This window comes from Nomascus leucogenys, chromosome 8 (assembly GCF_006542625.1).
Source record: "Nomascus leucogenys isolate Asia chromosome 8, Asia_NLE_v1, whole genome shotgun sequence".
Lineage (NCBI taxonomy): Eukaryota > Metazoa > Chordata > Mammalia > Primates > Hylobatidae > Nomascus > Nomascus leucogenys.
The window spans coordinates 103,512,669-103,524,217 of record NC_044388.1 but is presented as its reverse complement, the minus strand read 5'-3'; the positions used below and the strand labels follow the sequence as shown (position 1 = coordinate 103,524,217).

General features: G+C 46.2%; 1 protein-coding gene across 3 annotated transcripts in view; it reads right to left on the bottom strand.

Annotated features, from left to right (window-relative positions):
* Window positions 1-2,403: 2,403 nt before the first annotated feature.
* Window positions 2,404-11,549, bottom strand: part of GARNL3 (GTPase activating Rap/RanGAP domain like 3) — a 169,055-nt gene continuing 159,909 nt past the window's right edge. For 2 of the 3 annotated variants that reach the window (XM_030817844.1, XM_030817843.1), the window contains exons 26-30: window positions 10,939-11,057; window positions 8,759-8,897; window positions 6,982-7,197; window positions 5,347-5,473; window positions 2,404-2,982 (exon numbers count right to left, since the gene is read on the bottom strand). In XM_030817844.1, coding sequence (XP_030673704.1) covers window positions 2,811-2,982; window positions 5,347-5,473; window positions 6,982-7,197; window positions 8,759-8,897; window positions 10,939-11,057 — 773 coding nt within the window. In that variant the 3' untranslated portion in view covers window positions 2,404-2,810. The remainder of the gene's footprint in view (window positions 2,983-5,346; window positions 5,474-6,981; window positions 7,198-8,758; window positions 8,898-10,938; window positions 11,058-11,549) is intronic. The other variant, XM_003264159.4, reaches the window with a different exon arrangement.

The window sequence follows — 11,549 nt, the reverse complement described above, 5'->3', positions numbered from 1 at the left end:
GAGAGGAGGCACTTGGTGTCTGGATAGTGGATCAATGCCTCAAACTCCATAGGTAGACACTGCAGTTAGATGATTTTCTGTGTGACTCAGCCAGTCGGGTACACAGAAAGGATTATGTAGGCAGGATGCTCCTACCCTGTGGCCGATGGCTTCCCTTCCCATGAGTGTGCAGAACTCACTTCTTGGCCTTTGTAAACAAATAATGTTGCCAGAACAGCCTCTTGCCCCCTTTTCATAGGCAAAGCACCATCAGCCTGATCAGTAGGGTCCACCTCTTGCCCTCGCTACATCACTCCTCAGACCTGTGACTCTTGTCAAATTGTGGGTGGCTCTAATGCTGCTGATTTGGAAGAATGCTCTAAAATAGTCCTTGGGTTTTTTAATGCTACACTGTGAAGCAAGAAACTTCAGGAAAAAAAGGAAAAACATAGATACAAGCTCATAAAGCTTACAAATTAGTTTAACATGAAAAACACCAGCCAGATCCAGCTGACACAAGGCACTTAGCCTGGCTCTGCATGGCAGACATGGGGAAAGCATGGGCTCTGGAGTCAAAGAACTTGCGGGTTCAAACCATTTCCCCTTTCTAAGCCTGTTTCCTTATTTGAAAAGCAAAAGGCCGGGTGCAGTGGCTCATGCTTGTAATCCCAGCACTTTGGGAGGCCAAGGTGGGCGGATCACGAGGTCAGGAGATCCAGACCACGGTGAAACCCTGTCTCTACTAAAAATACAAAAAAATTAGCCGGGCGTGGTGGCGGGCGCCTGTAGTCCCAGCTACTCGGAGGGGCTGAGGCAGGAGAATGGCGTGAACCCAGGAGGCAGAGCTTGCAGTGAGCGGAGATTGCGCCACTGCACTCCAGCCTGGGCGACAGAGCGAGACTCCATCTCAAAAAAAAAAAAAAAGAAAAGCAAGAATAATAAAACATAATTCATTAAACTGTTGGTGGGGTTGAGACACAGTGTTTTTTTCCCCCTATATAGGAAAAGGGCATAAAAAACACAAAGGAAGAATGGGCATGCTAACTGCTGCAAAGAATATGAGCAGCCGCATTTGGTTATAAACAGCCCCATCTGGGTATATCCAAAAAGCACTGTCTTTACTACTCTTGCCTCTTGCCTTCTGCCAAAGATGAACCAAGCAACCTTCAGCTTGGGCTATCATGCTGATCCGTTTGTACAAAAGACAGAGAGGGGAGCTTTCCCCACAGTGTGCAAGGCCCACTAGGAGGTACGACCCAAACTTCTATAAAATCTGTCAGACCAAGGTCCTGTCAAACTCAGTTCTCCACACTCACAAAGAAGGCCTGCTGGCCGGGCGTAGTGGCTCACACCTGTAATCCCAGCACTTTGGGAGGCCAAGGCGGGTGGATCACGAGGTCAGGAGTTCGAGACCAGCCTGGCCAACATGGTGAAACCCCATCTCTACTAAAATACAAAAATTAGCTGGGTTTGGTGGTGCGTTCCTGTAATCCCAGCTACTCAGGAGGCTGAGGCAGGAGAATCGCTTGAACCTGGGAGGCGGAGGTTGCAGAGAGCTGAGATCGTGCCACTGCACTCCAGCTTGGGCAATAGAGTGAGACTCTGTTTAAAAAAAAAAAAAAAAAGAAGGCCTGCAGAAGAACTCTTCTGAGCTGCTTTAACAGGGTAACAGGAAGTTTCTTTTGATGAATAATGTAAGTAGGAAGAGATAGAATAAAATTGAATTGGGTAGACTAAAGCCAAAGGTAAAATACCTTCTTCACACAGATTAAAATATTTGCAAACAATGCTAGTGAAACTGGATCTCCCCTTGGCTTGTGGCTGAGATTTAACTATTTCTTTTGCACTTGGCCCAGTCTCATTTCTTTCTGCTCACACTGGAGAGGGAGCCAGGAAAGGCAGGTAAACCAAATTATTATCTTCATATCATTTATGTGAAAGAGTGAGGGGGACTCAAAAAGAAGGAGGAGTTTGAAAATGCTTTCTTTTTTTTTTCTTTTCTCTTTTCTTTCTTTTCCTTTTTTTTTTTTTTTTTGAGACAGAGTCTCTCTCTGTTGCCCAGACTGGAGTACAGTGGTGCAATCTTAGCTCACTGCAGCCTTGAACTCCTGGGCACAAATGATCCTTCCACCTTGGCCTCTCAAAGCGCTGGGATTACAATGAGAATACTTTTAACCACAAGGAGTAGCTGTTCTCTGGTTACATTATTGCAGAGTAACAATAAAACCACACAAAATAATCTGAAGACTTTTGACAAGCTCCTATGTCTTAATATTTTTCATGAGATGCAGGAAAGAAGGAGGAGCTTCTAAGATCTAACCAGCTTTTCTCAAAAGTCTACAGGCAGGAATGCAGCTGGTTCCAATCACAGTGAACTGAAACAGCATCCGGGGCCAAAGGTGCAGAAAGAAAACTTACTTATAATAAAGTTAAAAAGCAATGACTTTTCTTTATAAAAGAAACACATTATGTGACATAAATCAAAACTGTAATGAAAAAATAATTTTCCATCTAAGTATATAAAATATGAGAAGGTTGCAGTAAATAAGAATGAATATTTCTGATTTATTCAAAGTTTCAATCTAAAACCTCAATGAAATCTACCACCTTTATTACAAGGGGACTGATGGTTCCTGAACAGAAAGAAACAAAGGTCAGGAAAGATGGCACTGGACATTGGAGAGGGAACTGGCCGAGTGTGCAGAAGGTTTGGTCCAATAGATCACTGACAGGCTAAAAGCCACATTTTGTTGAGAAATTACATCAGAACTGTTTAAAGAGTATAAACCTCCATAGGAAAACTAAAGATGGCAAATGAGATTTCAACTCTGTTACTTCAAGTCAATAATGTCTTCATCGGAGAAAGCCGTGAGCTGGAAGGGGCTGCTGCCGGAGACCGGGCTGCCCTCTCTGTCTGCCACAGGGTCCTGGTCAGAGCTGGTTGAGTGCCCCTCAGGGTTGGCTTCGGAAGTAGAAGCACTTTCCAAGAAGCCTGATGGGATCCTAGAAGAGACAAGTCACTGTAAGAGGATCCTTGGGAGTACCACGGAACTGGGCCTATTTTTTTCTGGCAATTTCCTGCTCATCTGAGCTCATGAGTTTGGCTCCCCAAACCCTCACTGTTATGTGGTAGAGGTGGGGAAGTGATGGAATGCCACCCCCATCACCTCAGGGGGTTGTGAGGATTAAAGGCTGAGTGTGTGACACATGGAAGGTGTTTGTGAGGCATTATTTACCTACCTTTCTAAAGTGCAAATCCAGATAATGTCACCCTGCCTAAGACCCTCCCATGGGTGCCCAGGGCCTGAGGATCAGGCTGAAACTCATAGCCAAGGTTCCGGGACCAGGCCTGTGACCCCTCCAGCCTCCCAGGGCACCCCTGACTCCCTCTGTTTCCTCCAGCTCCTCAGGACTCTCTCAGTAGCTGCATATTAATTTGACCAATATTGGTTTGCACTTCTCAGGGAGTTCATGCATTCCACAAATACTCATTGGCCTGCAAAAGCCCACCCAGCCCAGCCGCTGCCCACTCTCGGCCTCACACAGTTCCTGGCTCCGTTCTCTCTGCTCAAGCCTGTCCACTCTTCCTCCCGCCTTTTAACTGGCCATGCTAGGCCTGCTTCGGGGCCCTTGCCCTGAGGTTGTTGCTATCAGAAGGGCTGTTCCCCTAGCTTCTTACCATTCATTCCAAGCCCAGCCCAATGCTATTTCCTCAAAAAGCTTTCCTTGACCCTTCTCTCAGAGTAGACCTTCTATGTGCCAGCCCCGTCACTTCTTTTCAATTTCTTTGTCGTCCTTGTCACTATTTGAAATGATTTTATTTGCTTACTTGTTTACAGGTTTGCTGTCTGTTTTCCCACACTAGAATGCAAAGTCCCTGAGGGCAGGGGCCTTGTCAGGTTATGACTTCTGAGAGGAGGCTCAGCCTCCCCTGATGTTTGAGACCCTCCCTGCCCCAGGTGTGGGCTGGATGGCAACCCTCCTTACACATCACCTGCCATGCTGGAATGCAGTAATTGTCTGGACCCTTGTTGGTCTTTGCCACTGGCCTGGGAACCCCTTGAAAGCACAGGTGGGGGCTTAGTCCTTTCCATATCTTAATACCCAACTAAGTCCTAGGTGCTCCAAGAATGTGTGTTGAGTGAATGAATGAAGCTTGGACATACGAACTATCACTCCCCACACTGGAGCACGTGTGATGTTGCTTGAAGGATAACAGAGATCTTATAGGACAAATCAGTGTGACTTAACTACTATTCATTGACATGTGATGCTGACCTGGCATTCAGATAGGCTGGACTGTGTATATGCTACCAGTACTGCATTACTGCATAGAGAGCACCTGTTTCCCTGCAGTCTTACTAAGTGTTTTTTGTTTGTTTGTTTGTTTGTTTTGAGATGGGGTCTTGCTCTGTTACCCAGGCTGGAATGCAGTGGTGTGATCATGGCTCACTGCAGCCTTGACCTCCCAGAAGGAGGTGATCTTTCCACCTTAGCCTCCCAAGTAACTGGGACTACAGGCACATGCCACCAGACCCAGCTAATATATATATATATATATATATATATATTTTTTTTTTTGTAGAGCTGGGTCTTGCCGTGTTGCCCAGGCTCAGATTGAACTCTTAGGCTCATGTGATCTTCTCTTCTCATCCTCCCAAAGTGGTGAGATTATAGGCATGAGCCACCATGCCTAGCCAGCATTTTTATTTTAAAAACTCTCTGTCAATCTGGTGAGGAAAAAGTCTCTCTCTCTCTCTACATATATATAATATATATATTAAATATATAAACATAAAATATATAATAAATATATATTAAAATATATATTTTATATATATATTTTTTGAGATGGAGTCTTGCTCTGTTGCCCAGGCTGGAGTGCAGTGGCACGATCTTGGCTGACTGCAGCCTCCGCCTCTCACGTTCAAGCGATTCTTCTGCCTCAACCTCCCAAGTAGCTGGGACCACAGGGATGCGCCACCACGCCCGGCTATTTTTTGTATTTTTAGTAGAGATGGGGTTTCACTGTGTTGGCCAGCCTAGTCTCGAACTCCTGACCTCAGGTGATCTGCCCGCCTTGGCCTCCCAAAGTGCTGGGATTAAAGGTGTGAGCCACTGTGCCTGGCCAGGTCTCAATATATTTGAATTAGCTTTTGACTGCTGGTAAGGGTGCCCATTTGTCTAGCTCCCTCCTTGGCAAGCCTGAGGGTGTGGGGACCCTCAGAGAGGAACAGGCTGCTGGCCCTCTGCTGTAGCTGCCAAAGGGGCCACTAGTGGCATTATCAATCCACAGAAGGGGCCTCCTGGGCGGTGCTGTGACTCATAGGTCCACCACCCCAAACAGGGGCCTCTCCCTCTCTTTACCTGTCACTGCTAGATGACCTCACTGCCCCTGGCTTGGGGCCTCCTTGGCTTTCTTCTAACCGCTTCCGGGGTTTTGATTTGGCCTTTGGCGCTCCTTCTGACTTGGGTCCACCTTCATCCGAGAGGCCTGGATTGAGAATCATAGGTCAGAGGGTCACTACCACAGGGCTGCCACGGAGACAGAAAAGACCCTTATTTTTTCTCGGTTGGGAACTGGTGCATTGTTGTGCTGGAGTCAGGAAGAAAGATGATAGAATATATATTTTCAAATTATTGGTTTTCTGGTTGGTAGAAGGTTTTTCTTTTCTGATTATAAAGTATATACACTTTGCAAAAAATTTAGACTCAAAGAGCCTAATGAGGACAGATGATTTACAGTCCTACCGTTGATAACCCTGTAATTCTCCAATTCAGAGGTTCCGTTTTGCAAAAGCTCAGTGGTTTGTAAACAGTGCAGATCAAGCTTTGATATGGAAGACTGCATCAAAAATAGCAATACATTTATTTTAAAAACACAGTGGAAGGCACCAACTGGAAAAACCAATGGACTTTGTTAGTGTCAAGTCCTGCCCTGTCAGGTGGCCTGAATCCCCTCCTCCAGTTATTCAGGGAATATTACTGCAGGGCAGGGATGTGCTCAGGCCAACGTTCATGCAGATCCCATTCTAAGTTTTCAAACCAGTTTCTCCTGGTTTAACATGTCACTTCCATTTTTCCTTATTTTGTTTCCACAAATCTGAACAAAAAGGTTTCTAACAGTCTAACATTTTCACACTTACCTGGGGCTTTATGTTTCTCTGGTTTGGCCTCTCATCTTTTTTTTTTTTTTTTTAAAGACAGAGTGTCACTCTGTCACCCAGGCTGGAGTGCAGTGGTGTAATCATGGGTCCCTGTAGCCTTGACCTCCTGGACTCAATCGATTCTCTTGCCTCAGCTTCTTGAGTAGCTGGGCCTATAGGCACATGCCACCATAGCTGGCTAATCTGTATTTTTTGTAGAGATGGGGTTTCACTATGTTACCCAGGCTGGTCTTGAACTCCTGAACTCAAGTGATCTGCCTGCCTCAGCCTCTCCCAAAATGCTGGGATAACAGGTGTGAGCCCAGTCCCATAGTTATACTGAGAGAAGCTAAGAGCTCAACACATATCTTGCATCTGTTCTATCCACAGACCTGCCCCCACTGTCTAGGGCTGGGAGAAGTAATAAGGGAACTGAACACACACGTGTAAAAACATGGTACGTTTCCACTTTGGGATACACCAACATAAAATGTTGCCTGAGGACTGTGGGATATAAATCCTTCTAGATACCTTTCTAGGAAATCATACATAGATTGGTACTTTTATTTTTAAAAATGGTATCAGACTAGACATAGTGTTTTATAAACTGCCCATTTCCCTCCTTCACATGGCTTGAGCAGCTTTCCACACCAATCAATATAGATCAACAACATCACTGTTGGTGGCTACACTATAGTGTATTCCTTGGTATAGATGTATTAGAACTTACTTAAAAATCCCTTCTTAAAAGGAAACTTTCCTTTTAAACTCATTGTTTCTGAGGACAATTCATATCCAAAGATAAAACCAGCTGGTCTGTTCACAGACAGTGGAAACCAAGATTGAGAACCATTACCCAGTAGTTCCCTGCGGGTCCTGCTTGCTATTTCTTTGATCTCCATGCGAGACAGGGACAAGGAGTGCGTGACAGGAATGGCAGCGAGGCCCACACTGATGGGAGTGGGTGGGGTGATGACCTTGGAGACTAAGGGCGACTTCAGAGGTCGTTCGATGCTTCTGCCCACGAGGTTTCTAAGTGGAATCTTGTACAGATTTTTTGATTGAATTTCACCTGAAATGTGATTTCAAAAACAACATCAGAACTTTCAGAAAAGTTCATATTATTTACAAGAGAGTAATTTCTTGTTCCTTAACATAGCATGAAGGAAGATTTTATGTCACACGCTGAACTGTGATGTCCCACTGGGAGGGCTGGCCGGGGGCACTAATTTGAGGGCGCCTGATGGCTTTGTGTTTTCTAAGAGTATTTTCATGTGGAAATTAGGTAAAATGCACTCACGACTGCACAGGAAAAAAGACTAGACAAGAAAAGCAAAAAGTTGCCCTGCTTGGGGAATTCTGTGCTTTATTTTAACTGTGTGCAATAAAGACGAGTGATGTGGTAAGAATGTATGAAAAGCGCTGTATTCAAAGCGATGAGGTAACCACAGCAGAGGCCTCTGGGGTTTGCGGGCAAAGCCAGATAGAGTGAAAGACTGCATGTGCTGGGGAATGTCTAGGCTTGATGACTCTATTCTTTTAGCTTTCAAAACCCACTACTGTTAACAGCCCTGAAGGAAAAATAACAGCTGTTGCAAGTTGGAAACTCTATAGCCTTTAACTCCCTCCTCTCCACTGAAACTTTTTGTTTTTTTTTTTTTTTGAGACAAGGTCTTGTTCTGTCACTCAGGCTGGAGTGCAATGATGCAATCATGACTTACTGTAGCCTTGACCTCCCAGGCTCAAGTGATCCTCCCACCTCAGCCTCCTGGGTAGCTGCGACCATAGGTGCATGCCACCACAGCCAGCTAATTTAATTTTAGTTTTTGTAGAGACAGGGTCTCACTCTGTTGCCCAGGCTGGAGTGCAGAGGTGCAATCCTGCCTCAATGCAGCCTTGACCTCCGGTGCTCAGGTGATCCTCCCACCTCAGCCTCCCAAGTACCTGGGACTACAGGCACATGTTACCAAGCCCAGCTAGTTTTTGTATTTTTTTTTTGTTTAGAGACAGGGTTTTGCCGTGTTGCCCAGCTGGTCTTGAACTGCTGGGCTCAAGTGATCCATCTGCCTCAGCCTGCCAAAGTGCTGTGAGCCACAGTGCCTAGCCCAGTTTATTTATTTATTTATTTATTTTTATAATGGAGTTTTGTTGTTGTTATCACAAGGTTTCTTAAGAACACAACCAATGTATTCAGACTGCAAGATTTCTTCTTTTTTTTTTTTTAGATGGAGTCTCGCTCTGTTGCCCAGGCTGGAGTGCAATGGTGCGATCTTGGCTCACTGCAACCTCCACCTCCCAGGTTCAAGCGATTCTCCTGCCTCAGCCTCCCAAGTAGCTGGGATTACAGGTGCGTGCCACCACACCCGGCTAACTTTTGTATTTTTAGTAGAGACGGGGTTTCACCATGTTGGTCAGGCTGGTCCTGAACTCCTGGCCTCAGGTGATCCACCCACCTCGGCTTCCCAAAGTGCTGGGATTACAGGCGTGAGCCACCGCACTCGGCTGGTTTCTTTTTTTAATGGCTTTAAATAGTAACTTCTTTAAGCAGTAATCGCATGTAGATATTAGACAATGAACTAGAGAAATTAGAGTGGATTACGAATATTAATAAAACAGTAAAACTTGGACTTCACCTTCCCCCAGGGAAGAAGGAAATACTGGAGTATCTCGGCCCGGGGGTGTCTGAGGAGAATTTCGGGCACTGGCCCCCTTGGAGCTGCCTCCAGATGAGACCTCATTCACAGCTGCAGTTGCTGTGAAGTATATATCCGACTAGAAAGAAAGAGAGAGCATTACCAGGCTGCCTCGTGTTCTAGGCCTTGCATCCACTGGCCCTCCTGCCATCACTGCAAACCCTCCAACTGGTCCCCATCCTTGGAGCATGCAGTGCAGTGTGGGATGCCAGGGTAAGGGATGGAGGGAGCCTTCTGGAGGAAAGCCCAGCGTGGCTAGTTACACTTTTCCTGAATATTCCACTCCCCACCACTTTTCATCATCTATTTGTTGATCCACAATAGAAAACAGTCAGTGTTCCACCACACATCTTCTGCAATCACAAACACAGCACACGCTTCCCTAACAGGAATCTCAGGCACCTGGAGTGTTAGAACGGGAAAGATCTTAGGGATTCAGTTAGGCCCATTTGGCAGATGGGGAAATGGATTCTTCATTCACTGATCCGGCAGATACTCATGCACACCCACGATGCGCTGGCGCTGCTGCTAACAGCAGTGGTGTGCTGGATGTGATTTATGAGATCCAATTTTCAGGAATTTTGCAAACTGGCTGTTAAACACATGATTAGAAATTAAATTATACAAACCTAAAAAAACAAAGGCCCTAAATATCCAAATCCAGCCATTCCTAATTATTTGACTGTGCTTACTATTACATCTGCTCTGGAGTTATTGACACCAACAGTGTCTGTGTGGAGCTTGGGGGAGAGATACTGCACCATGGGGCATAACGCACGTCTCCCCAACACCACCTGCAGTGGCGTCACGCTGGGAGCTTGGAATCAATCATGGAGGGACTCTTTACACCATGGAATCCAGCGAAGACTGTCAGTTTGACTTTGATTTGTTGTTTTGTTGATTGTCTAGACTTACAGTGATGGAGAAAGTACTAGTGTAATGAACAAGAAATGTGGAAGTGTGTTTAGTCAGGTACAGAAGCTGAAAGAAGTTTCAGTTTAATGACTGAATTATATGAGGGTGAAAAATAGTTTTATAGCAGATTACCTATCAGATTAAATGACAATAAACATTGGAAAAAAATGACCGGATTGAGATATAACTCCAAGTGTAAAATCATGGTTGAACTGCAACTGTAGGTTGGCTATGGGTACAAGAGTTCAGCAAATATTAACAAAAACATTTTGTAAGAACCAATTGGCTAAGTGGATTTTTATGATAAACAGCATTGTATATTTATTATTTGTAAATTGTAAGCAATTTACAATCAACTAATGTACATGCATATAATACATACATGCACATATGTACACATATCATACATATATGCACATATGTGCACACACACACGTTTTCCAGAGCATTGCGGGACCGAAGCATTCAGCACACCACTGGTACTATGATGGTAGACAGCATGGCGTCTGCTCTCACAGAACCATCAGTGCAGCAGCAAAGATGAACAAATAAGCAGTCACCTACCACCAAATGTGATGGATGTCAGGACCAGGGAAGGGAACAGGGGACACAGCGGGGGAGCCAGCCCAGTCTGGCAGGGCTGGGGAGGACTTTGTGGGCCTGACTCAGGGGAGGGGACTAGAACAAGAACCCCCAGATTATGTGCCAGCGACAAAAGACCTCTTGGAAGGCATCTTTGTTCCTGCGTCCCTCCGTTTTGCCCTAGCTCTGGGTTATGAGGCATGGATTAATCAGTTAACCATGTTTCATAGGCTATGAATTCAAATTGAGGATAGAGGGTGGGAAAGGAAGAAAGATTGCAAGCTCTGACTTTTCTAGACTTGGACTGTCCTCCAGGGCAGCAGTGACATGAATAACTGACCCAGTCTCTGATTGGTGATATCTCTTTTCATCTAAGTGCTCCCCAGCTGCCACCAGCACCGAATGACCATTAACAAAGCTGGGGCGTGTTCTGAAAGCCCACTGAAGTCACACATGAAAACCCAGCAGATCAGTCTGGTCTCAGGCTTTCCATCTCGCACTGACGTTGTGACACAGGTCTTCATCAGCCTAACTTGACAAGAGGCGGCTTCTGTGCTCACCTGAAATCCCACAGTGCGGGGGTCCCCCAAACCGCTCAGAGATAAAATCCCAGTCCTACTCACCCTGGAGGCCACGAGCTGCAGCTGCGGCACGACTGCGGTGTGGACCAGGTTCCCGTTCACCACCAGGCGGATCTCCATGGAGTCGGTGGTGAAGGCCAAGAGATACGGGAAAGCACAGACTGCAAGGGAACGGCAGTGTCACCTCCCAGCTGCTGGCTTGGTGGCCGCGAAGGGGCTGTGACTGTGTCATAGTCACACTCACTTCTCTAGAAACTTCCATCTCTCATTCCTCTGGCTGCTTCTCTCCTTCCTTCACATGTGCATGTAGCCCTGATCCTAAGGTAGCCTTGGCTCCCAAGACAGCCTCCCCTCGGTTGCCACACTGCGCCTCCCAGGAGGTGTGCACTGTCACCATGCTTGCTGCCATTTTCCCCTATGGAAACCCCATTGCCTGATCTTCCAGCGAGGCAGCTCACTTGCCAAAGTCCTGTGGGGAGTCCCTTCTGTTGTTCAGATGCCAGCCTGACATTCTGTCTGCAGGCCCAGGCCATCCTGCCTGGGACCCTTCCCTTTGGTTGGTCGCTCTTCAAAGCCCAGCCCTGGTGTCCCTCAGTGCCCCTCGCTCCTCCCCTGTGCTCCTCCAGCTGCACGTCTGAGCTGGGGCTGCATGT